We start from the raw sequence: 25,045 nt of genomic DNA, 5'->3' as shown, positions 1-25,045 counted from the left end.
GTTTTATAACATAAATATGCAGTTTCATCCTTTTGGGGAGTAGATATGGTATAAATTATATATATTTCTTTTCAGTTATCTGTGTCATTCCTAGCCTTAATATATGTAGATATTATATCCTAGAGGACATGAGATGTCACATTTCAATCCAGATTTGAGCGATAAATTATATTACAGTGGGGTCTACTGCATTTTTTTTTCCACCTTACAAAGTCATCAGATCCAAGAGCAGTTTTATTATTTTCCCTTTGGTTGATTCCAACCTTCCAGCCACAAAATGAGGACATTATTGATCATTGCAGTGCTGCCATCCCTCTGCTCTCCCCCTTACTCCTGCTGTCGCCCTCAAACAAATCTTTCCTAACTGCATTTTCTAAAAAGGCAGCCAAGCTCATTTCCCCAGTTTCCTGTTGCAACTCCCTCCTGAATTGAGTATCTTACTCTTGTTCCTCACAGCTCCACTTGGCCTGGATCTGTGGAGAGTTTTGAGACCAGCCAAGGTGGATGGAAGAAGGACAGTGAAACTGTTGTGGAAGGTAACCCCACTCTGGGTTATTTGTTTAAAACCCTGGATCTTACACCAAAGGGTCCTTTCTAGGATAGAGTTCTGGGAGTGAGGATCAAAGGAGAAGTCAGGTGGGTAATGCAGAGGAGAGGAGAAAAGAGGAGGAGACGAGAGAAGAAGATAGGAAAAAGAACACAAAAAAGAGGGGAAAGAGGGAACAAATAGGAAAGGAAAAGTGCAAATAGAGAAAAAACAGCCCAGAAACAGGAGAGAAAAGATGAGGGAGCTGATAAAAATGGGCAGAAGACCTGAACAGATATTTCTCCAAAGAGGAAATAAAAATGTCCAATAGACATATGAAAAGATGTTCATATGAAAAGGTCACTAATCATCAGAGAAACACAAATTAAAACCACAACGAGATATCAGCTCACACTTGTCAGAATGGCTATCATCAATAAATCAAAGAACAAGTACTGGCGAAGATGTGGAGGAAAGAGAACTCTCATACACTGTTGGTGGGATTGCAAATTGGTGTGGCTGCTATGGAAAATAGTCTGGAGGTTTCTCAAAAAATTAAAAATGTATATACCTTTTGGCCCAGCAATTGCACTTCTGGATATTTATCCAAAGAAAACTAAAACGATAATTCATAAAGGTCTATGCATCCCTATGTTCATGGCAGCACAATTTACAATAGCCAAAATATGGAAGCAACCTAAGTGCCCATCAAGAGACAATTGGGTAAAGAAGTTATGGTTTATATATACAACGAAATATTACTTAAAATGAAATCCTACCATTTGCAACGACATGGATGGAACTAGAGGTTATTATACTGAGTGAAATAAGTCAAACAGAGAAAGATAAATACCATATGACTTCACTTATGTGTGGAATCTAAGGAACAAAAAGAACTAATCAAAAACAGACTCACAAATATAGAGGACAATCTGGTGATGGCCAGAGGGGAGGGGAGCTAGGGAGCTAGGAAAAGGAGGTGAAGGGGTAAAGAAGTACAAATTAGTAGTTGATAGGTGGTCACGAGGATGGGGAGCACGGCATAGGGAATGCAGTCAGCATTAATGTAATGGCTAGGTGGAGAGCCAGAGGAAAGAAAGAGCAATTCGAGGGATCATTATATAAACTATGTAAATATCTAACCAATGTACTGTGTACTTGAAACTAATAAAATTTAATGGAGGAAAAAAAAAGATGGAGCTGAGAGGAGAAATGGGAAGGAGAGCAGTAAGATGCCAAAACTCTTTAGAATGTTTCCAAAATTCTTAGAAAATACTTATTGTATTACATCATACTTGCTAAAGTCCAGCAAGTTTAAAGTCCTTTTTTAAATGCTTTGCCAAGTGACATTTCGATTTCAGTTACTCGAGGGTTGGACCATCCATATACCTTTTTCCTCTCCTTTCACGCCTCTCCCCAGGGCTATGCGACACCCTCTGGTTGCAGAGGCAGCAGATAAGGGAAAGCACAGTTAGTGGCGTCAACATATTTTCGGGGAAAGAAAGCAAACAATGGCACATACCCTGTGCAGTCGGCCACATAGCAGTGGGCCAGGTAGACCACCTGTGAAGTAGATGAGATGGACTTCAACGCCCTCCCCCTTTTCTTCCTAGCCTGGGGATGGGTCTTCTTTTTGCCTTAAAAGAAGACTTTTTCTAAGAATTAGAGTTGATTAAAAAAGAATGAACTCAAGTTGGATAGTGGTGATGATTGTATAGCTCTGTGAATATACTAAAAGCCACTGAATTGTACACTTTAAAACTGAATTTTTGGTATGTGAAGTATATCTTTATAAAGCTGTTATTTAAAAAAGACAATGAGCGTCTTGAAAAAGAAAAGGCTCTTCTGACTGACCTTTTATTTCATGGGAACTGTAAAGGAAATTCTAAAGTTGGGAGGACAGTGTAACTTCTGAAGTCCTGTCTGGCCTTCCAGTCAGTCATTCTGCTTCACCTATGGGTGTTATCAGTAACAGAAAGTGAACAGCTGGAAAGTCTTCTCATTCCTGGGAAATACTCAACATAACTGATCCCTAGGTAAAACGTCTGGTTAGTGGTCTCAAGTTCAAAGCTGAAAAGAAGAGTTTGGCTTGGAGCCCCTGGGGTCACCTTAGGTTTCTGAGCAAGGATTTAGGACTGATGAGGCAGCCCTGAATGTTTTAGTCCTCTTAACTGGGATGCTTGGGGTGCCTGGTCCAGGGATGCGAGCTCTCTTCTCAGAAGGGGAAGTGTGGCGATAAAAGGCAAGAGTGCAAGTACTCTCCAACTCTTGGGGCCTTCCGGGCAAGAGATGACCCAATGCCAGAACAGACTTGAGCTTGGCTTGGAGAGAATGCGTTGACTTTTCAGCTTACATTATGCCCACGTGGGATAAAGAGAAAGATACAGCCAAAAGGAAACAGAGGTAGCTTGCTTACATTGGCTCAGGCATTCTCCTAGTTTAGCCTCACGGAATTAGACTTATGTTAAGGGTTGATACCAAGCATAGCGGATCCCTCTTCTAGCTCTCGAAGGTGTGATGCCACAGCACGAGGTGTGTTACTCATCCCAGGAGGGCAGTCGCCTGCTTGTAGTTCAGCGCCTAGTAGTTTATATCACCACTCCCCCTCCCATCCCCACCATGTAGCACAGTCTCAGTGCCTTTGTTTGTTTGTTTGTTTGTTTGTTTGTGGCAGTAAATTTTGTTTCTTATGTGTTCAGAAGGCAAAAGGAGCCCCAGTCCTGGAAAAAACACTTGGCTACAACATATGGTACTTTCCAGAAAACAACACTAACCTCGCAGAGACAACGAACACCACTAACCAGCAACTGGAACTGTACCTGGGAGATAAGGCCTATTGGGTGTCTGTGATCTCTTATAATTCTCTTGGAGAGTCTCCAGTGGCCGTCTTGAGGATTCCGGCTATTGATGAAAAGTGTGAGTACAGTGTAAACTTCTTACTTAGATGCCTGACCTCATCCAGCCAGCCAAGGAATAGTTCCTCTTTTCTCAAGGGAAGTAGAGATTTTTTAGGTTCTGGTGGGAAGAGCAAACTCTTCTGGTAATCAGTGAACCCCTTGAAATAAAGTTTCTTTGGAACAAGGCCTGTGTCGAAAATCGAACTTCATAAATCATATGATACAAAGTCATATGCCTGGAAGTTCTGTGTGTGGTTTGTGTTTGTTTTCGTCTGAGTGAATGTAAGCTAGGTTGAGCCTTGTCAGACTGTCAGATCTGCCACATTCGTCCTCAGTGACTGAAACCTCTCTTTTGAAGTCTTCCCCTCACTGCATTGAGCATGTCCCAGCCTGGGTTCGCTTGCTCTCCCTTTTTCTTTGCTCCCCCTTCTATTTGACTACCAAGCTAGGAAAAGTTCTGATGTTTCTACTTGCCAATAAATTGCTCATTATACTTTTGATTCAGTAGATTTTAACATTCTACAACTCCCAGGCAAACTCATATTTTATATTCTGTTCTGGAATAAAATACCACCTGTGATTCTTACTCAAGGAACTGCAGGCAATAGATGTCCTCTCCCCTGCTTTGTTTTCCTCCATAAATCTTACCACCCCTCATTCTGTCGGCATTCTCATTTTATTATCTCTCCCTCGATAAGATGCGAGTTCCATGAGGACAGAGGTTTGTGTTTGTTTTTCTCTTTTCCTCCTTTGTCTCCTCTTCCTACCCTTCTTCCTCCTCATTTATTACCAACACTTATAACAGGTATAGAGCAGTTGGCGTAGAAAAGGCGCTCAGTAACTATTTGTTGAACTACACCATAGTTAGGGGATGCACTCTCATATTTGCCATCTTTCTCTATTTGCCGAGACCCGCACTGGTACAGGTATTTACACTACCAGCTCTGGACTTGTCTGCTTACACTTGGTTCTTTTTCTTTTTCTTAGACTTAACCCATTTCTTCCCTTGCCTCATTTTAGAACTCTTAGACATACATATTATGTGTTTTGAGCTACACTTGGTATTATTTTAGTTAATATTTAATATTATTCCCCATGGTCCTTAGCTCCTGCCCCCCTGGTTCCTGCCTATGGGGTGCTCCTAACGATGAAGTTTCTGACAAATGCATGTGTCATTCTTTCTTAATTCTTTCTTAATTGAGGTACTGCTGGTTAATAATCTTAATTTCCTGGTGTAGCCCCAGAGTGGGATGCAATGAAGAATAGGGGATTAAAACATGGGCTTTGGAGTCCAACAGCCCTGGATTCAAGTCTTCGCTCTTTCACCAGATACATAAACCTTGGGCAAGTTATCTAACCTCTCTAAAATTTAGCTACTTGTAAAATGGGGCTGTTATATAATAATACCTACTTGATAGAGTTGTTGTGAAAAGGAAATAAGATTATGTATGTAAAATGTTTTGTCTAGCACTAATTATTGTTGTCATTCTTAATAAAATGTCTGATTAAATTTCTATTAGACATGGATTATCAACTTTAAAAATGCTATAACTAAAATTATGCTAAATTCAGATAGGGTTTTGTTTGTTTGTTTTTCCCAATTCTAACGGTACTTGCTTTGTGTCAGAAGCGTCAGTACGATCGTCAGTTACGATGGTCCTAGACCATCAGGTGTAGGCAAACTACAGCTCATGGGCCAAACCTGACCTGACACCTGTTTTTATAAATAAATTTTTATTGGTACACAGTCACACTCATTTGTTTACATACTGTTGATGTCTCTTTCTGTGCAACGATGGCAGAGTTGGGTAGTAGTGACAGAGATCATCTGGCCTACAAAACCTAAAATATTTACTATTTGGCTCTTTACAGAGAAAGTTTACAGACCTCTATTCTAGACATATATAAGAAAACAATGTTTTGTAGAATTTTTTTAATAAAGTAGAGTCAACTGGAGAATAGTTATAATAATAGTTGTAAGTATATCAATCATTAAGTAAGTATAATAATCATATTGTCCAATATTATATGTCACATGTTATTCTAAGATGACATAGGTTAATCTGATGTTGGCCTTGAAATGACCTATGAAGTAGATGCTCTTAGATCTAATTTATAGGTGATGAAGCTGAGATTCAGGAAAGCTTAGTAATTTGCCTAAAGTCTCTCAGGTGGAATTCAAGCTCAGGCCTCCCTGACTCCAAATGTGTACAATATAATTTTTCCAGAATCGTGGACTTGGTGTTGAAAATGTGACTTAGAATTCTGGTCACGGATACTGAGTGATGAGGAACTGTTATTTACTTCTGTCGGCCTCCATTTTTCCACTTTTAAAATTGGGGAATGGAATAGACACATCTTCAGGTATTTTCTTGCCTGAATATCCTCTGAGTTCTAGGAGACGGTAGCCAGCAGGCATCTATGAAGTGGTCTGAGGCGGGGCCTAGAACAGCAAAGTCAGTTGTGTAGTGAGGGGCTAAGGAGGACATTGAGCCTGAGCTGGGGTAGAGTTGAGATTGGCTTGGGACAGCTGCAAAGGTGAGGCACTATCTCAGAGCTCTACTTGATAAGCCCAAAGTCACTGCCTTCATGCAAGAAATTAGATTTGTTCATAGTCAAAGGCCCTCTTCCCAGGAAGCTCTGTATTTCCTGCCACCCTGGGGGTATGTTGTATTTGGAGAAAGTGCTCAAAAAGTTCTTGTTCAAAGATGGAGGAATCTAGCAATTAGTTTATACTAAGTGGAATGTTGATTTGGAAACTTCTCTTTCAGCACACTTTCATGCTGCCCAGGCCCTTTCATCTTTCAAGGTTGACTCGTGGTTTAATTGAACCGTTTCAGCAGTCCCCTGGTCCAGAGCCCGGGCTTGTTTCCTCAGTCCCTGAGCATGTTTGGCCCTTTAGACTAGAATTCTGCTCCACAGAGCACCAGCGTTGATAAAGGGAAGGAGTGTGGGCTTAGGAACCTACACGGACTCCTGTCTTCAGGATAGGATTTGTGTGCAAGTAATTTATTAAGAAAGTGCCTCCAGGGAGACCAGAAAAGTAAACGGAAGAAGCAAGGCCAGGGAAGGGGACGAGGCCAAGCTAAAGGTGCTGTTCGATTCTCCCAGGGCTGCCCAACACAGTACCACAGACTGGGTGGCTCCAAATTCAGAAAGGTATTGTCTCATCATTCCAGAGGTTAGAAGTCGGAAATCAAGATGTTGGCAGGGCCATGATCCCTCAAAAGCCTTTAGGGGAGGATCCTTCCTTACTTCCTCTCTTCTGGAAGCACCTGGTGTTCCATGACTCCAATCTCTTGCCTCAGTCTTCTCATAGATAGTTTCCTGCATGTCTCTGTCTCTGTGTCCAAATTCCACTTTTCTTATAAGGATACCAATCATATTGAGTTAAGGGCCACCATCTTAAGTATGTATATCTACATCAACCTGATTCCCAAATAAAGTCACATTCTGTGGTATTGAGGATGTTCTTCTTCTTCAGAGCTACCCTGTTAGGTTGACAAATCACCTGGCCTTTCTTCTAGGACTAGCAGCTGGAGTGTCTCATGAAGGCCCACTTTGGGAAAAGGATCCATAAACTGTGGCCGGCCTTCAAGAACAGAGGCTCCTGTGTATACACACAGCCTGCTGGGGCATGTTGCCTGGACACAGCAGGATTCAATACCCTCAGTCCCCACACAAAATCCCGTCACTCGGCCGTGGCATCCGGCTTCAGAAGGCTTTTTGGTTTTTTGTATTTTTTTTAAGGGACACCGTCTCCTCTACTGCCTCGTCCAAGGCTGTCTTTGAAATTCGTTTAAACATACTTTTTGCGGATTCCCATTTTGAAGCCTCAGGTGTGCTGCGGGTGTTGAGGAGTAGATAAGGGGAGAGCTGCTCCTCTGATCTCCTGAGCGCCACCGCTTCGTGCCCTTCTCCGCCTAACCGCACCTCCGTAGGGTTCTCCTTTCTGCGTGTTCAGAACATCTTCAATAGGATAGATCTCTGATTCCGAATAACTCCCAGATACTGGATTCGAAGCCACATGTTCGACTTTTATGTTAAAGGAATCCTTCGGACCTGTTTCTAGACATGAGTTTTTCTGCTAGGCAGGCAGAAAATGTTGTCATTACATATTGGTCCATACGTAGGTGCTTTGGATGGGTGTGTGTCTTTCTGGTACAGACATGGCTTTTACTGCCTTGAGGATAGGAATCCATAGTCAGGTTGTGCAGGGCCAGCCTAGATGGTTGACATTTGAAGTCATCTTCCTGGTAAGATTTTCAGGTCACCATCTACCAGCTTCCCAGCCACAGAATTCCTGGTGCCTGAAATTCAGCCTTTACAGATTCATTCTTGTTCTCAGGCTTGCTTTCCTCTAGACTTGCAGAAACACCTGGAGAAGGTTAATTTTTTCAGTCATCAACTCTAGTGAGATCTTTTTCTAGAAACAAATAAATTTTGAGGAGAAAAGGAAAGATTAGGAAGGCTTTTAATCATCAAAGGGGGAGGGTAAAGAAAAGAGAAACAATAAAACAGATGAAAATAGCACCATAAAGAGAGGCTGCCGGGAAGGCCTTGCATTTTGACCTTCTTTATGATTTGGGCAATGAATAGACGCCAGTGTGGTTGGTGCATTTGGAGGATGAGTCGGGTAACCGCGAAGCATTCTTCTTCTCTCCTTTCAGCATTTCAGTGCATCGAGGCCATGCAGGCCTGCCTCACTCAGGACCAGCTGCTGGTGGAGTGGCGAAGCTCCGATCCGGAGGTGGACACATGGGTGGTTGAGTGGTTCCCAGATTTGGACTCAGAGCCATCCACCTTTTACTGGGAATCTGTGTCTCAGGCCAGGAACTGGACAATCCAGCAAGGTAGGCAATGTGGATCCCACAAGTTCCTTCTAGGTAGGATTCCATTTTTTTTTTTTCCCCATCAGTTTTTAAATCTTGAGAACTTTGGCATCAAAGCTGAAAATGTGATTAATAGCATTTGACAAGCTACTGCAAGCTTGGTGAAGTGACACATTTTTTTAGCATTTCCCAGCAATGCTGGGACAGGAAGCCACGGGTATCAGACCAGGCATCTGGCATGTCTCCAGGTGGCTTGTTTCCAGATGGAAAACGCCATCTGAACCCAGCACCAGACGGTCCTTCTCAGATATCTTGATCATGTGGATAACACCGGCGTTTTGTATCTCGCCTTTCTTACCCCCCTTCAGTTCTGGTTGTCTGTTTCAGAGCTAGGCCCATTCCCTAGGTGATTGATAAAGTGAATAGCCTTCTTTCAAGGAAGTCTCTGATCCTTGTAAGACACATAAGTGAGGATTTATCTTCCCATTCCCATCAGTCCAACCTTTTCTTAATACTTAACAGCATCCATATGAAGAATTATACTCATGCAGAGATGCAGGCAGGTAGAAGAGCTAGAATTCATGGTATCTGAGTTATTTAGGGTGATATGCTGTTGACAGAAGGATTGAGTTTATTGTGCATCCCCAAGTGATATATCAAAATCAGTGATAAAGAAGGGATTGAATCTCTTCCGTCTTCCTTCTTCTGTGACTCTATCATTTTATCAGAGTGATGTAGATTTAGTTCTAAGAATTATTTTAAAATGTCAGAACTGAAATGGACATTAGAGACCATCCAACCTAAGTTCCTTATTTTCCAGATGTGAAAATGTAGAGAAATCGAATACCTTCTATAAGTCTAAGGCCATAACTCTAAGTTTAGCATTCCTTCTACATGCCATGCTTAATGCTTGTCCCTCCCTCCCTCTCTCTCCTCCCTCTCTCTTTTACAGATAAATTACAACCTTTCTGGTGCTATAACATCTCTGTGTATCCAATATGGCAAGACCAAGTCGGCAAGCCGTATTCCATCCAGGCTTATGTCAAAGAAGGCAGTATGTATGGACAAGGTCCTGTAGCGGGGAGGAAACATTAGGGCCTGTCCAACATTCAAATAAGGCCGTGAATGCCTGTAGCCTTGGCGCTCATCCATGCTGCACCTTCAGCTTGTAGTAAGCTATGTGTGTTTGACGCATTGTGGTCAGATTATTCATTCAATGAATTTCAAATCTAGGGTAGACAGTAGAGATCATCGAGTCCAAGTCTCTCATTTCACGAATAGAAAATTGAGATCAGAGAGGTAAAATAACTTGCCCAAATTCACAAAGAAACTGAGTACAGACGGCAATATAAGCAGAAAAAACATTTAGTTAAAACCAAGTTAGGGAGCTACAGATTTAAGTTTGAGATACTAAAAAATTATTTTTAATTGCATAGGAATAGCAAGAGTTTTACTGGTGAACTTCTCAGACTTTATTTTTTCTTTTTGGAAGTTAATATCTTTCAGATTCAACAACAACAAAAATATATCTTGTCACTCAAAGAAAACCCATGGAAGCATACTCTTCAGCTATTTGATAATCACTATTACAGATGTGAGGGAAAGAGTTTAGTGCCAAATTAGAGTGAGAAGTCTAGAAGACAGTCCTTTTTCTCTGATATTTGACACCACTTCTCTTCTTGGTTAATGACCCCAGAGAACATTTTTTCCCCAAACGAGTTGATTTATCAATTTCCTACTCTGCCCCATCTCTGACCTCCAACACTAATTTGAGTCTGAGTAATGGACAGAGCCCTGTGGGGAGCAGGATCTGCTGGGGGGTGATGCAATGTTTATTATTTATCTCCCTTTCTCGTAAAGTTCCGTTATCAGGTCCAGTGACCAAAGCGGAGAACATTGGTGTGAAGTCAGTCACAATCACATGGAAGGAGATTCCCAAAAGTCAGAGAAATGGTTTCATCAGCAACTACACAATATTTTACGAAGCTGAGGATGGAAAAAAATTCTGTAAGTGTGCTTTATAGCTTAGTCAAAAAAACTAGAACCCCAAATAGATGCTGTGGCTAGACCTACCATGGAAGAGGCTCCTGTCGTTGGTGACTGCAGCCTTGCATGAATCACTTAGCTTCTTTGAGCCTCTCCGAAAATGGGGCCAAGAGCACCTACCTCTTGACTTTCTTGGAGACAAATGAGAGTGAGTGACAGTACCCGAGAGTCCTGTATAAACAGGAGGAGTGGATATCATTTTTCCTGGTTAGGCTGTAAACGAGTTCACCTCTTGGGAGCTTCCTGACTGTTATGCCTGAATTAGAGAGTGCCGTGGGGACAGACCCTGTCTGGTGGCACCTACCTCAGTGTGGGACCCTTTACCATGACTCCTACTGCCCACTGCAAAGTCACACTTTCTTTTTTAAACCTACAGTGTCTCCTGACATCCTAATTTCTGGGCTAGGCATGGATTCTTGTTTAGACTAATGTTTTTGTTATGGAAAAATGCATGTAATATAAAATTTACTACTTTAAATATTTGAAAGTATATGATTTAGTAGCATTAAGTACATCCATGATGTTGTATAACCATCGCCACTACCTATTTCTACCCTAAAAAGAAACCCTGCGCCCATCAGTCAGTTACTTCCCGTCGCTCTCTTCCCACCGTTCCTGGCAATCACAAAACTGCTTTCTGCCTCTGTGGATTTCCCTATTCTGGATATTTCATATAACTGGAATCATATAATATGTGGCCTTTTGTGTTTGCTTCATTCATGTAGCATAGTGTTTCTGAAGTTTATCCACGTTGGAGCATGTATTAGTACCTCATTTCTTTTCATGGCCGAATAATATATTTCATTGTATGGACAGTACATACTTTATTTATCCATTTATCCGTTGATGGATATTTGGTTTTTTTTCTATCTTTTGGCTACTGTGATTAATACTGCTGTGAATATTGGTGTACAAATATCTGTTTGAGTCCCTGCTTTAATTCTTTGGGATATATACCTAGGAGAGGAATTGCTGGGTCATATGGGTAATTCTAGTTTAAATTATTGTAGAACCACCAAACTGTTTTCGACCATGGCTACACCATTTTACATTTCCACCAGCAGTGTATGAAAGTTTGAATTTCTCTACATCCTTTACCAACACTTGTTATTTCTGTTAAAAAAAAAAAAAAAATTATGGCTATCCCAGTGGGTGCTCAGTGCTATTTCAGTGTGATGTTGATTTTCATTTCCTTAATAACTAATTATGCTGGGCATCTTTGCATGTGTTGATTTGTATATCTTCTTTAAAAAAAACCTTTTCAGTCTCTTTGTCCATTTTTAAATTGTGTTGTTTGTCTTTTAGTTGTGTTCTAAGAGTTTTTTTACATATTCTGGATATAAGTTCTTTATCAAATACATGATTTGCAAATATTTTTCCCCATTCTGTAGGTTGTCTTTTTTACTCTCTTGATAGTCTTTTGATATACAAAAGCTTTTCATTTTGAGTAAGTCCAGTTTAATCTATTTTGTTGTTGTTGTTGTTGCTTATACGTTTTGTGTCGTGTCTAAGAAACCATTGCCAAATGCAAAGCCATGTAGGTTTACCCTGTATTGTCTTCTAAGAGTTTTATAGTTTTAGCTTTTATATGTAGGTCTTTGATCCATCTCGATAGGCTGATTTTAAGCACAGAGGGATTGTGGTGTGAAATGGCCGAGCTTGGACGTACAGCTTCCAATGCTCTTATTTCAGTGCTATGGAAGCACAATTCCAGTTGGGCTTGGCTGCGGTGTTTGACTTCTTCATTTTTCCTTTAGCCGAGACAGTCAACTCCAGCATCCTGCAGTATAATCTGGAGTCCCTGACACGAAAGACCTCTTACACTGTTCAGGTGATGGCCAGTACCAGTGCTGGGGGAACCAACAGCACCCAAATAAACTTCAGGACATTGTCAATTAGTGAGTATTTCCTTCAAGCCCTGCGCGCGTCTCCTTGCCATCTCCCTCAGACCAGTCAGAGATGCTGTTTGCTGAAGGCAGGGGGAAGCCAGAGGAAGAAAGGCCATCTGCTCTCTGGCTCACTGACTTTCCTGGAAGGCCTGTGGGTGAGGAGAGAGTAGGTAGAGAAAGCAAAGCTGCATTTGGAGAGCCTGGTCATTGTGCTCCTTCCTCATGGGTGGCCCTATATCGTCCTGAGGTGGAGAGATCAAGTTAATGTCAACTTCACTCTCAGACCCAAACCAGCTCCTGCCCTGAGGCTGTCCCCAAGTTCAGAGTCCCCAGCTGCTGTGTGTCAGAGGTTACTGCACAATGAGGCCTTGGAGGGAAAACATTGGTTGAACAAGCATCATCATCATTTGTGGAGTTTTTGAGCGAAAAAGCACATAACATCTTCTATTTATCAGCTTTTATGTTACAAAATTGGGAGCAAGAAAAACGTAATAAATATAACAAAAATGTAAAAAAAATGTAATTTCATACGATGATTATGGGGAATATTCAAGAGGGAAAGAAGATGGAATGAGGAGGGAGATGAAGAAGAAGGAGAATGGGAGAAATAGATATATGTTAGTTTTTCCAAGTCCTTGTGTGAAAGAGATTTGATTTTAAGGATATATTAAAACTTTTAAGAAATGAATGACTTTGGCCCCGGGTGCGCCAGGCCCTGGGTGCGCCAGCCCCGTACCCCCTCCCCTGAGTGCCCTAGGGGTGCCATTCCCTGGGGGGCACCAGGCCCCAGGTGCAAGCCACGGGCGTGTGGGAGGAGACACCTCGCCTTCAGAGATCCAGTTCTTAAGGCAAACGACAACATCCACAGGTCAGGGGTGGAAGTAGCATGTTGGGGGAAATTAAAGTGGGGGGATAAAAAGAAATGAATGACTTTTTATGTTAAACGTAAAGGAACATTTCTAAATATTGCAATAACAGCTAAAAATAGTCTTGAGTCTCGAAAGCCTCTTGCTCGTCACATTTTCAAAAGAATAGAAATAGCTTTATTATTCCGGAAAATGTGAGTATAGCATATGTTTTTACATAGAAAATGTGTTCTATTTTTAAGGACTGATATTGCCTTTTTGGAGTTCTTTTTGACATTGCTCTTTAAAATCATGTTGAATTTTTACAACACTAGGTACAAATTGCATTATATGATGAAATTTTCTCCAGGGGACGAATTGTAGGGAGCAGCCCTTCTTGGAGCCTAGAAGTTTCTTACCCTTGGTCTACAGATTATAGGTCTCTCTGCTTCTACCTTTGATCCTCTACAATGTATTCTCCACACAGCAGCTGGAGTTTAAAACCCTAGACCCCCTGCTTACAACCCACCAGTGGCTTCTGTTGTATTTAAAGTAATATCCAAACTCCTTCCTATAGCTTTCAGAATCCTTCACCATCTGTCCTTTGCTAACCTCATCTCCTACCACTTTCTGCTTCTGTTAATATTCCTTGTTCCCATGTCAAGGCTTCTGCATCTGCTGTTTCTTGCCTGGAATGCTTTCCCATATTTTTGCACGGTGGTTCCTTCCCACCCTATCTAATGTTGCTAACCTTTCTCCTACCTTACCCTATTTACTTTCTATCACCCTGTTTTATCTGAAAGAATCTTATTTATTGTCTGAATTGTTTTACTAGAACATAAGCTCCATGAGATAAAGGACCTTATAGTTCTTGTGTATTGCTGTTTGTTTTATTACTCAGAATAGTGTTTGGCAAATTGTAAGTGCTCAGTAAATATTCACTAAATGAATGAACTTGGAGGATAGACAATGAACACAATGTCTGTCAGTATTATTCAGGGAGAAGCGAACTGGATGGGGAGCCACAAACACTAAGTTTTTTTTTTTAATTGAATGAATTTGAATGAATTGAAAGAAAAGTAATAAGGAATATGTTTCTGAAGCTACTGGAAAAAAAAATTAATCTTTGATTTTTATCAAGAAAGTAAGGACTAATTTTTGTTCTCCTTTTCCCAAAGGTATCCTTGAGATTGGCTTTATAACTTCTCTGATTGGAGGAGGCCTCCTTATTCTTATCATCCTGACGGTGGCTTATGGTCTCAAAAAACCCAAGTGAGTTTACAGCCAACAGCACGTGCCCTTAAATAAAGGGTGGAAAGAGTGGAAGGCATCATGGGCGGGAGAGGGTGTTCTGCCACTAAGGAGATGTTCACTCACTTAGTATTTGGTACATATTTATTGAGTTTATTATGGGCCATACCCTGTGGATCATCAGAATTCTGCCAAACAAGACTTTCACTTGCCATAGCCCCCTGTGCAGGCATCGGCCTTTTTGAGGATCCTGCTCCATAGGATTCGTCTGCTGTGTTCAGTATCCGAGACTAAGGTCGGGGAGAAGGTCTATTCCCTCAATGTCTAGAGAGGGTCCCTGGCAGGAGCATGGGACCCTCAGGCAGAGCAGGGATCTGCGTCCCCATGGATTTAGAGTGCGAGCCAGTCATGTGCCCAGCGCAGACTTGTTCTTTGCTTGTGGTACAGGGCTGGAGGGCTGGCTGCAGGGGTGTTTGTTCTGCCTGCCCAGTTGCTTTGGGGGAAGGAAGCTTATCTTCGAAGAGCCTCGTGCCACCCTGATGGTCAGGGGCTCTTTCCCTGGTAGACCTCTCTCTCCAGAATTGCAGCTGTGGGTCACCTCTGCCAAACAGCTGTGCTTAGTTATGGTCAAGCTAATGTCAAAGGCACATTCCCAAATGCAGGTTGTAACCAAGTCACCAACGCAAATTTGTGTACATGTTGCATGTCTAACAAGTTCCCAGGTGGTGCTGATGCTGCTGGTGTGACCACACTTTATAAGCTAAAGTGTGGGTAGCTTATAAGGTTTAGAGTACTAGTCTTCCCAGGGAATAAATCTCAAAGAAATGGCTCTGTGATGGTATGACTTCTGGCGTCAGGACCAGGTGTGGAGATGCACGGCTGGGAGAGTGGGAAGGATAGGAATAGCTTTGTGTTGAGTGAGGTCTCTTCCTATCATGTCCCATCCCTGACTTGCAATTTCATCCCCCAAATACTTTGCTTTCTCAGTTTCAGTCAGGAGGCTGGGAGCTTGCCCTTATTTCGTAGGAAGCCATACAATTCTCTTAAGCAAAGCCTTACTCTTTCGGCTCGACCATGTTGTCCAACTGAAATGCTTCTTGGACTCATCATTCCTGTTTTAAAATATTATCTCTTAGCAAATTGAAGCACCTATGTTGGCCTGATGTCCCCAACCCTGCTGAAAGCAGTATAGCCACATGGCATGGAGATGATTTCAAGGTAAACACTCCTGTTTTCGTAAAGGAAATCATTGAGCAGGCCGGTTGTGGGAGCAGTCCTGGGCCAAGCTTTGTACAGGGTTCACACATAGAGAACTCGGCAGTAAAAACTCCCAGGAATGGCTGGGTGATGGAATCAGCCTTCTTTGAATGACTTTGACCTCATTCTTTTGACAAGAGGAAAGGGCTTCACCAGGTTCACAAGGACCCAGGGTGTTCTGGTCATGGAACTGGTCCTATCAAGGATGATATGGAAGAAAGACACTGGTCCTACCCTTAAGGACCTGACTGTCTGATTAGAGAGCCCAACTGTAAGATTTGCAGCAAGTTAAAAACAGCCAAGAGCCAGTTAATCTAGAGACCACTTGGATACCTGGAGGGGAGGGACGCTGATGTGAGTGGGTGTCCGAAGGCTGGGGAAGGCTGCTTCAGATTGTTTGTTTCAGACTGGGGACATTATAATCAAAGCTGACTAGCAATGGGGTTTTCTAGTGAACTAATCATAAGTAGAAATCCTCCTTTTTCATAAGTTTTTAAATTGAAAACTTCTGAAAATTTTAAGGTTTAATTTATTGCTTAAGAAGAAATAACCCCAGTCAAATATATCCTTGAAATCCTTATTACTGAAAGACTGTTTTCAGTATTTCTTGATGCAGGAATTTTTAATATAAACCCTATTTTAACTCAGAAGTCTCTTTTTAATGTAGATATTTTTATTATTTTTATTTAAATTTTTCTTATTTTTGTGATTTTGATTTCTATTTTTTCTTTTCTTTATTAGTCTTGTATTACCCTATTTACTTTCCTACTTAATTAAAAGTTATTAAGAGAATAAATGAATTCACAGGCAGTATTATCTGACGTCTAAAATGCTTTTTGAATAATCTGTAGGTGTGCCCTCTACAGCAAGCACTTATTAATCATTTGCACTGTATGTCGGGCACTGAGCTAGGCTCTGACGATGTAAAGATGACAAAGATGACAGACACTGCCCCTGCCAGACGGCATCCTTTGATTTTCGGGTGATGTTGGGCAAGTCATATATCGTTATGCTTTTCCATCTGTAAGAGTTCTCATTTGGATGCTTCCATCTCAGCTGGGGTTATGTGAGCATATGATCGTATATAAAAAAAATAGCCTTGAGCACTCTAGAAGAAGAAATTATCTGAAATTGTTTCTTTCTCAAAAAACCCGCCACTCTTGCCAAGCTTCTATAGAAGGGCATGTAGAGGTGAATGGCCACCATTTCTGGTCTCTGGGAGGAATATGGGAGACTTATCAACGGGTGGGGTATTGGGTGTCCCAAGCCCAGTGAGCTTTTGGTTACATCATATGTAGCCCCCAAATGACCATTGGGGGTTTCCCTTTCTCTCTTCCAGGATAAGCTAAATCTGAATGGAATTGATGACTCTCTGAACATGGAAGGAGACAGGATTCTAAAACTATGTTCTGCCCCCAGAGACCTTATTGACAAGTTGGTGGTGAACTTTGAGAATTTTCTGGAAGAGGTTTCCACAGAGGAATCTGGAAAGGGTCAGGAAACCATTCTGGGAGGGGAAAAGAATGAGTACGTGACTTCCCCCTACAGGCCTTATTGTTCCCTCGGGAAGACTTTCACAGAGCCCCCCATTTCAACCGAGGCTCTCCCCAGAAAACCCCAGTACCTGTGCTCTGGAATGCCAGAGGGGGTCTGCTCAGAAGCTGGAGAGCAACTTCTCTCTTCTGCTCAAAGCTTGGGCCCCGACCACCTCTGTGAGGACGGCACACCAAACCCTTATCTGAAAAATTCACTGGCAACCAGAGAATTTCTCATGTCTGAACAACTTCCAGACCAAACCAAGTGAGAAGTCTAGATGCCACCATGGCTTGCATCCTCTGCGTCTCGGTGTGGGTGACTCCTGCAGGGAGCACGACAGTACGGCTTGGCCAGAAGAGCTTCCTTTGTCATCTCCCCATCCTGCTTGCATTAGAGAAAGTGACGCCTGCCCCGAACGGCTGGTTGAGCTAGGTTAGCACAGACGTGTAACTTAGCTGTGAAGAAAAGATGTTGATAAGCCTGAGTGCTTTGCATAGGAAACACAGAATGTTTCGTTCAGATAATAAGCTCCCAGAGGCCTCTTACAGATGGACTTGGAGGGACAGTGGACCCCTGAAGTGGGAGTATCTGACCTTCCCTATGAATTGGGTCATGGTAACAGCCTTTGCTGGGGCTGCTCCTCAGGGTTCCAGGAGACACTTTTCCCATTGCCAGAGGACAGTTGTTTAGGTGGTGCTTGGGTGGTCTGACAGGAGGGGAGAGCCTCTCTCTCTTCACCTTGGCCTCCCCTGGGCTCTGGGCTCCCCCTCTGAGTTAGCCCTGGAATCTTACTTTTAAGATCATTAGTGTACCTGAGGCTCTTCATTGCCGTCATTAAATCTCAAGTGCCTGCAGCTGCACCGCAACCCAGGACTCTTGCCTCAAGTCCACAGCACACTGGCTGCTGGTCAGTCAATCAAGGACTGAGGGAAGCCTCAGCAGGGCACCGGGGAACGGGCTGTAAACTGGGCCAGCAGGTCTGCCCCACTCTCCAGGCCATTGCCCAGCCCTGGAGTAGTTCCCGGAGGTCCTGTCTGCCCCTCCATCTTGCACCCACGCCTGGGAGTAGAAAGGCATCAAATGTAGCAGTGGCTTTTGTACTTGTACCTCGTGCTGACTCAGAGCCCAGTAATGCTTACCGAACACACCCTTCAAAGGCTCTGCCCAGAAGCAGCTGAGCAGTGCCTGGGAACATGCAACGTTTAGCAACTTTGCTGCTCCAACACCAGGATTCCTCTGCCTTTGCCACAGCCGAGCCCAGGGCTGAGACAGTCAGTGGAGCCTTTAGCCTAAGTGCTGATGGAAGGGTTCATTTGCTGAGACCCAGGAACTTATGACTGGCACTGGGCTGGTACCCTGACCACAATGCTATCCGATGACTTCCTAACTAACGTGCGGCTGTGACTCATCTGGCCATTAGGGGGAGGTCGCTGAGAGCCTGGTGAGATGGGGAGAGGCCAGGTAAAGAGTGATCGGCTGAGGTGCATTGAATTAGGTGTTTGCCAGCCAGAGAGGCTGATGGTATTTTTTTCTAGGAGAGTTTGAGAAGTCAGTACTTGGGTAGCAGGCATAAACTTCATAGGCCACCAGCTCAGCTGTGCAAAAACGTAACTGCGACCCAACCTGGTGATTCCTGTGTCGCTTTAGGTTTGTAACTCAGTCACATTTGGGACTTTGACACACACACACACACGCACACACACACATACACACACACACGCACACACACACACCCGCCCCCGTGTGCTCTGGGACTGATTCTGAGCGACAGACAATGTTCGTGGAGCAGCAGGGTTTTGTCCTTCATTTGGTGTCTGCCCAGCGCTGGCCTCTGCATGTGTCGTTGTCCCCACTTATACCTGTTGGGCCACTGGCCACTTTCCTCAGCTGTTTGCTGCATCCTGACCATGGGCACGAGCAGGTAGGACTGATCTCTGAAAGCTCCCTCATTACATCACAATGGTCTGCAGCGCCCCTGACTGAATTCTTTACTCCTAGTTTACGCGGTGACTACTGATGAATCAGGGAAGCCTGGGGCAGGGCACTAGGGAGCTGCCCCTTTGCCCTGGGAACAGAAAAGGACCAAATAGAAGGTATACACTGGTTCCTGGCTGTGGTGGGCTCTCTGCCCTGGTGTGTACCCCTACCGTTGTGAGTTGGGCGCTTCTACGAGCCCCTTGTCCCCCAGAGATCCAAGTGGGTACTTTCCATTCCCGCCTTTGGATTTGTGAAATAGGGAGGCTCTAGCCTAGTGCCCACTCTGTTCTTTCTTTTCTGTGACCCTGTGCCTATCTACAGCTGAGGGGTCCTCTCAAATTCTATACAAGGTGGGTGGGGAGGAGGGCCCCTTGGAACGAGTCCTGCCAGTCTTGTCTGTCTCACACCTGGGTAGGCTTTTGAAGCTGAAATCCAAGCATCTGATGGCTGGGTAGAGAGTAGGGGTCCCAGATAGCTCCCGTGAGTGGCTGTCAGAGATGAAGCTGTTACGCCTTGCCCTCCTTCCCTTAATTTTTCATCAAAGCCTGCGCATCTTCTGATGGATGGTCTGCGAATGCCACTCTCCTGGCGCTTCCTGTTTCATTTCTTCTTCCCCTTTCTCACTTTCCTTCTTGCCTCCTATCTTCCCCTTTTTTTCCTACCACACCCAGCAACTTCTCATCTTTTTTAACTCTTTCTTTCTTTTCATTTATTTTTTTCTCCTTCCTTTCAGCCTCCTTTGATCATTTTCCGTATCTACTTTGCTACCTTTGAGGGCTAGGAAGTTAGGGCTCTGTTTTGTTCTAGATGGATGACCAGAGGTAGCTTCATAGGAGTCAGCATTTCCTGCCAGTAAAAGGAGCAGTTTTCCCGGGAACCCCAGAAAGTCATTCAGTGGCCACATACTGCTGTGTAGAGCAGATTCACAGGATACAGGCCTAAAAGCTCAGACGGCACTGGTGACCTTCCTCTCCTATAGTCACAAACTGTCCCCATTCCCAGCATCCCGGGTTGCTGGAGAGGGCCATCTGCGTATTCTCTGTTACTATCAAAGAGGCGTTAAGGGGACACAAACAGGAAAACTTGTTTTAGCAAGGTCATTGAAGACTGATGAAATTCCACTAATTGCTTGCTGGGGCCTGGGAACCATGCAAACAGCTACATTGGTGCCTCAATAACAGGCTTTCTTTTTCAATAACACCAGAAAAATTTAACAGACGGCAGAAAATCCAGTCTGTAGATTTTTCAAAAAAAAAAAAAGATGATACCCTCATTCTGTTTTCTCAGGAGATAGCAGTAAAACACTAAAAACACTGCAAGGGCCTTTTGAAGGAGGCTCAGGAATTGGGGGGAGGCAAGAGAAAACAGGCTCCAGCATGGACCCCGGAGACCCCTACTGCTGCTCCCCCTGTGTCGGTCTGCCGCCACCTTAAGGGGATCCCGTCCCCCTTCCCAGCATGTCCCTAGGTGCTGCTCTGCTGCAGGCAGGCTCCCGTCCAGGGTTTGGCGAATTGGCCCTCCAGCCAAATCTGGGCTCTAGTTTTGCAGAGCCCATAAGCCAAAAACAATGTTGACTTTTTAAAGGCTAGAAAACAAAATCAAAAGAACCATGTTTAAAGACATGTGAAAATTTATGGAATTAAAATTTCAGCGTCCATAACTGAGGCTTAATTGGAACATAGCCCATCATTTGCACATCATCCGTGGTTGCTGTCCGGCACAAAGGCAGAACTGAGTAGTGTGACAGTTTCTCCCACAAAGCCTAAAAGGTTCGCCATCTGGCCCTTGACAAAAAAAAATTTGCTGACCCCTGTAGCCAGCCCACAGACACGAGGCTCTTCCTGCACCGTACTGGTTCACAAAGTGTTTTAACTTTGAATTAGCTGCTCATTTTTTTAAAAATTAGGCTATGCCATTCTGGATTTCTAACTGAATAGAGACTTCCCTCTTTAGAAGGGCACACATTCTAGCTCCCCCAGCCCTCATAATTTCCTGTCCCCTGCTATAGCTGAGGCGGAGAGTTGGCGGCCCTTCACATTTACACCGGTGGTTCTTGTCTAGTGATTTCCACCCCGCCCCCCCACCTCCAGCCCTCAGGCATTTGACAATGCCCACAGCTATTCTGCGAGGGCGAGGTGGGCATCTAGTGGGTAGAAGCCAGCAGTACTGGTAATCAGCCTACAATGTGCCGAACAGCCCCCCAAACAAAGAATTATCTGGCCCAAAATGTTAATAGTGCTGAGGTTGAGAAACCCCGGCTGAGCTAACCTCTATCCTGGATCCACAGCACATGCCATGGGTGTGACTCAGCATCCATCAATGGATACCTCTAGGCACCTCTCTCTCTCTCTCTCTCTCTCTCTTTCTCTCTCTCTCTCTCTCTCTTTGGTAAATTTAAAATTTATTTTGGACTCAACTTTGCAACAACAAAACCTTCTAAATAGCAATTACTTATGCTATTCTTGATTCATTCCTGATATGATCTTGTGTACCTATATACATTTTCATGTAATTACAAATTCTATTGTGTTTCATTTATTTCACATATAAAATCTCGTGAATGAACATAATTCAGAGTGGTAGCATTTTGAATGGTCACTCAGAGCTCTACGGGGTGCCTGCATATTGTGGTTTGCTGAGGTACCCTTAGTTCATAGGATTGGTTCAAATCTCCTCTTCATATAGAGAGCAACTTCCATAAACATTTTTGTAAAAATTTTCTTTATCCTCTTTTGTCTTAATTCCTTGGGGCTGTTTCCAAAGGTTTCTAGTTCAAAGTTTTATGAATATCACTTATTGCGTAACTGTGCATCCCAAAAGTCTCTGCTGGTTTGCAGTATCACCAGATGTCTGGGACGTCCTTTGTCATCTTCCTGATAATCAGCTGTTTACTGCTGTAGCTGGATTTTGTCAATTTATTGGAAGTAATGAAACCTCAGAGTTATCTGTGTTGCTTAAATCATTGTGAAGCTAAACTTTTCCCATCTGTAGTTTACTATCTGCATGTCTGCCTGTTGACATTACAGAATCTTCTACCTCTCATGGAGAGACCAGCTGAGCTGCTAGACATTAGAGGCACTTAGCAGGCCTTTAGAACAATCAGTGGACTTAAGTCATGTGGTTGACTGTTTAAAATATGTGGGTTTTGCAGGGTATTTTAAAAGAGGAATTTTATACTGATGTATTTTAATTGTTTTACGTTAATTAGTGACAAAGCCTATTTGTAATCAAAGTCTGTGGCGTTCTGTGTCTCATACAAGGGGCCAAGCCAAAAGAACAGAGGATGACGGAAGTCATTAGCGGTCCTCGTTCCCTCTGCAGCTTTTACTGGGCACTGGGGTCAGCAGGGAGACAGTTTTCTCAGAAGCACAAACAGACTCTATCTATGTTTGCAAAAGCCTCGAGGCCAGGGCTGCCCTCACCCCTGAGCTCCAGGCAGGGCCCTTTGTCAGCCCTGCCTGTGCTGGTGACGGGGGTGTGGGAGCGGGCGAGGGCACAGAGCTCCCAGTCAGCAAGCGTCAGACAGTGGCTCGAGGGAATCTAGATGCATGTTCTGCTTCATTTTTAGGAATGGAATTCCCCGTCCTGCCCGCCCAGCTTCGCTATTTGTGCGGGGTAAAATGCCAAGAAGGTCTCCTGAGGCCTGGACTTTGAAATAGAAATCAAACTGTGCACGCCAGAATGGACATGCAGGATATTCTGAATGATTGTCACAGTAAGGAAGAGAACCAAGAGAATCATCTCTTTGTGGGCCGTGCATGTTGACTTTTACACATATTGTTATACACGTACTGCAATATGTAACGCATATGCATGACAGTTATGTACTCTTAAGTAGTTTATGGAAATAATGGTTATTGTAATGGGAATAAATAGCCTTTAAGATGCTTTATTTTAAAGGCATTTGTATTTCGACCTTTCAAATAATAAAGCCATAGTACCATTTTTTTTGTAATGCTATCCTTCCATTTTAAAGTTTTACCTGCTCAGGTGTCAAAAATAAGACTTCAGAGTATAAATATCCAACTTTAGAGTTTGGGGTGTCTCGTGCTGTGGAAAACCCAGACGAGTGGCAGGTGACCAGGAATCAGACATAGGGGGTCGCTCGTGCCTGACCCCCTACCACGGACCCCACTGGGCCTCACGCCTGAGCTCTCACTGTCTTCCTATTTCATCCCGCAGGGAAGAATTTTCAAATTCCTTCCAGCTCCTCCGGTTCCCTCCGAGTCTCCCCACACTGCTCAGCAGATGGCATGGTCCCCATTTCATGGCAGATGTGCTGCTGGCTGGTCTCTCTTCCTTCGGCCAGACTGGGAGGCGTCAGAGACGGCCACGGCCCTACTCTTGTCTACCTTCCCTCTGCATCTCCTGTACTTTCAACTTTTCCTTCTTGAGCGATTCCTTCTCCTCAGCTTCTAAACATGCCCAGGTCACTTCCACCTTAAAAGAAAGAGCAAAGGGCGTTCCTCGAATTTCATCTCTCTCTGGCTGCCTGCGGACGCTCTCCACAGACCAGCCTGTGGGTTAGGGGCCGAGTGAGCCACATCTGTGTAGCAGCTTCTCCAGGTAGCTAAACTTTTCTTTTTTTTTTACTTCTATTTTTTTGGTAGTGAGAGAATTTCATTTATAGCGCTTTCTAGAGGTATAGAAAGCAACCTCTGCAGAACAGATGATTTTTGGACACCAGACTGGACTTTTAAGTACCCAGATAGATCTCCCTCTGCTCATTGGGGCTAGGCTCAGCCTGAAGCACATCAGCAAGGCCCCAGCCAAAGCCTTGCTCCCCATCTATTAACTTTCCCTTGAGATGCTGGTGTTCATCTACTCAGTGTTTCTGGCCTGCAGACTAGCCTTGTCTGAGACCAGAGTCCAGTGGGAGCCAGCTAGGAACCAAGCCCAGACAGATATCAAGATGTCATCTTATTGCTACCAGAACTGCCTCAAGGACTTGACCCTGCGTGTGGCCCAGTGGGCTTGCTAATGGCCACCTGGAATTGACACACCAGGTCCTAGGCCCAGCTGGATTCTCACAGGCTTTGCTCTGCAGGAACAAGTCCTGTCTCCTGTGGGGCAGAGGGCTGACCAGGGTATATCGTCCCCTAGATGGGCTGGCTCCCAGACAGAAGCCTCAGAGCAGACCTGGGTACTGCCATCGGCTGACTGCCTGTGGGGGTCTTGGCCCATCAGAACCACAAAAGCAAGCCCCTGGGAAAGGAGCAAGGTCCTTTGAAAAGCCCATGAGGCCAAGTCCAAGTGAACTTCGGTCTCAGTTCATAATTCCAAAGCGTTAACATGACATTCCAGAGAGTGCAGGGCTCAGCATTCTATAGAAGAACACCTCACTTAGTGGACAGCCAAGGTGCTGGCTGGTCAGAACCGTGACTTGACACGTACACACTTGAGCTTCTTTGCTCCAAATCTTTTTTCATAAGAAACCACCCAAAGTATGGAAAAAAACTTCCAGTTGCCTTTCCAAATGATAAATATTTACTCAGACACTAAGCTGAATGTTTTTTCTTTGAGAGTCTGCATGTAAGTCCAGCCCCTCCCAAGATATGATTTAGCAGCCAGCCTTGTTGTTCTGCAGGAAAAAAAAACATTAGTTCCAGGAAAAATGGCAAGCTTGCTGGATGTTAATTTCCTGATGGTAAGAGAACAGCTTGCTAAGCTGACAATTCCATGACATCTTACGGGTTGATTTCCAAGAACAGTTTATATTTTAACCAAAGGGAGAATGCTCCATCCAAAGGCAGTGTCTCTTGAACCCAAATAAATATTTTTCATCATAGTTCACACTTCTCTCTCTTCCTGAGATCCGAGTCCCCTTGCTATATACCTCCCTCTGCCAAAAAAAAAAAAAAAAAAAAAAAACCACAAAAAACAAAAAACAGAAAAAAAAAAACCCAAACGGAAACTACTAAAAAGAGCAACCCCAACACAACGAAAGGTTCCTGCTGTCCCAATAGCATCCTTTGAGTCCCCCTGCCCT

At 43.7% G+C, this 25,045-nt stretch overlaps 1 protein-coding gene across 10 annotated transcripts in view; it reads left to right on the top strand.

The window, feature by feature from the left end:
• The window catches only part of IL31RA (interleukin 31 receptor A), a 60,298-nt gene extending 37,286 nt beyond the window's left edge, over positions 1-23,012 (top strand). For 8 of the 10 annotated variants that reach the window (XM_016142318.2, XM_016142315.2, XM_016142317.2 and 5 more), the window contains 9 exons: positions 457-536; positions 3,226-3,442; positions 8,094-8,276; positions 9,208-9,309; positions 10,116-10,262; positions 12,059-12,199; positions 14,214-14,307; positions 15,423-15,504; positions 16,883-21,403. In XM_016142318.2, the coding sequence (XP_015997804.2) occupies positions 457-536; positions 3,226-3,442; positions 8,094-8,276; positions 9,208-9,309; positions 10,116-10,262; positions 12,059-12,199; positions 14,214-14,307; positions 15,423-15,504; positions 16,883-17,347 (1,511 nt within the window). In that variant the 3' untranslated portion in view covers positions 17,348-21,403. Of the gene's footprint in view, positions 1-456; positions 537-3,225; positions 3,443-8,093; positions 8,277-9,207; positions 9,310-10,115; positions 10,263-12,058; positions 12,200-14,213; positions 14,308-15,422; positions 15,505-16,882; positions 21,404-22,624 lie in introns of those variants that run through there. The other 2 variants (XM_016142320.2, XM_016142321.2) reach the window with 2 other exon arrangements.
• The last annotated feature ends 2,033 nt before the right edge of the window (positions 23,013-25,045 follow it).

Source organism: Rousettus aegyptiacus, unplaced genomic scaffold (assembly GCF_014176215.1).
Source record: "Rousettus aegyptiacus isolate mRouAeg1 unplaced genomic scaffold, mRouAeg1.p scaffold_m13_p_8, whole genome shotgun sequence".
NCBI lineage: Eukaryota > Metazoa > Chordata > Mammalia > Chiroptera > Pteropodidae > Rousettus > Rousettus aegyptiacus.
This window is presented reverse-complemented; position numbering and strand designations above follow the sequence as displayed.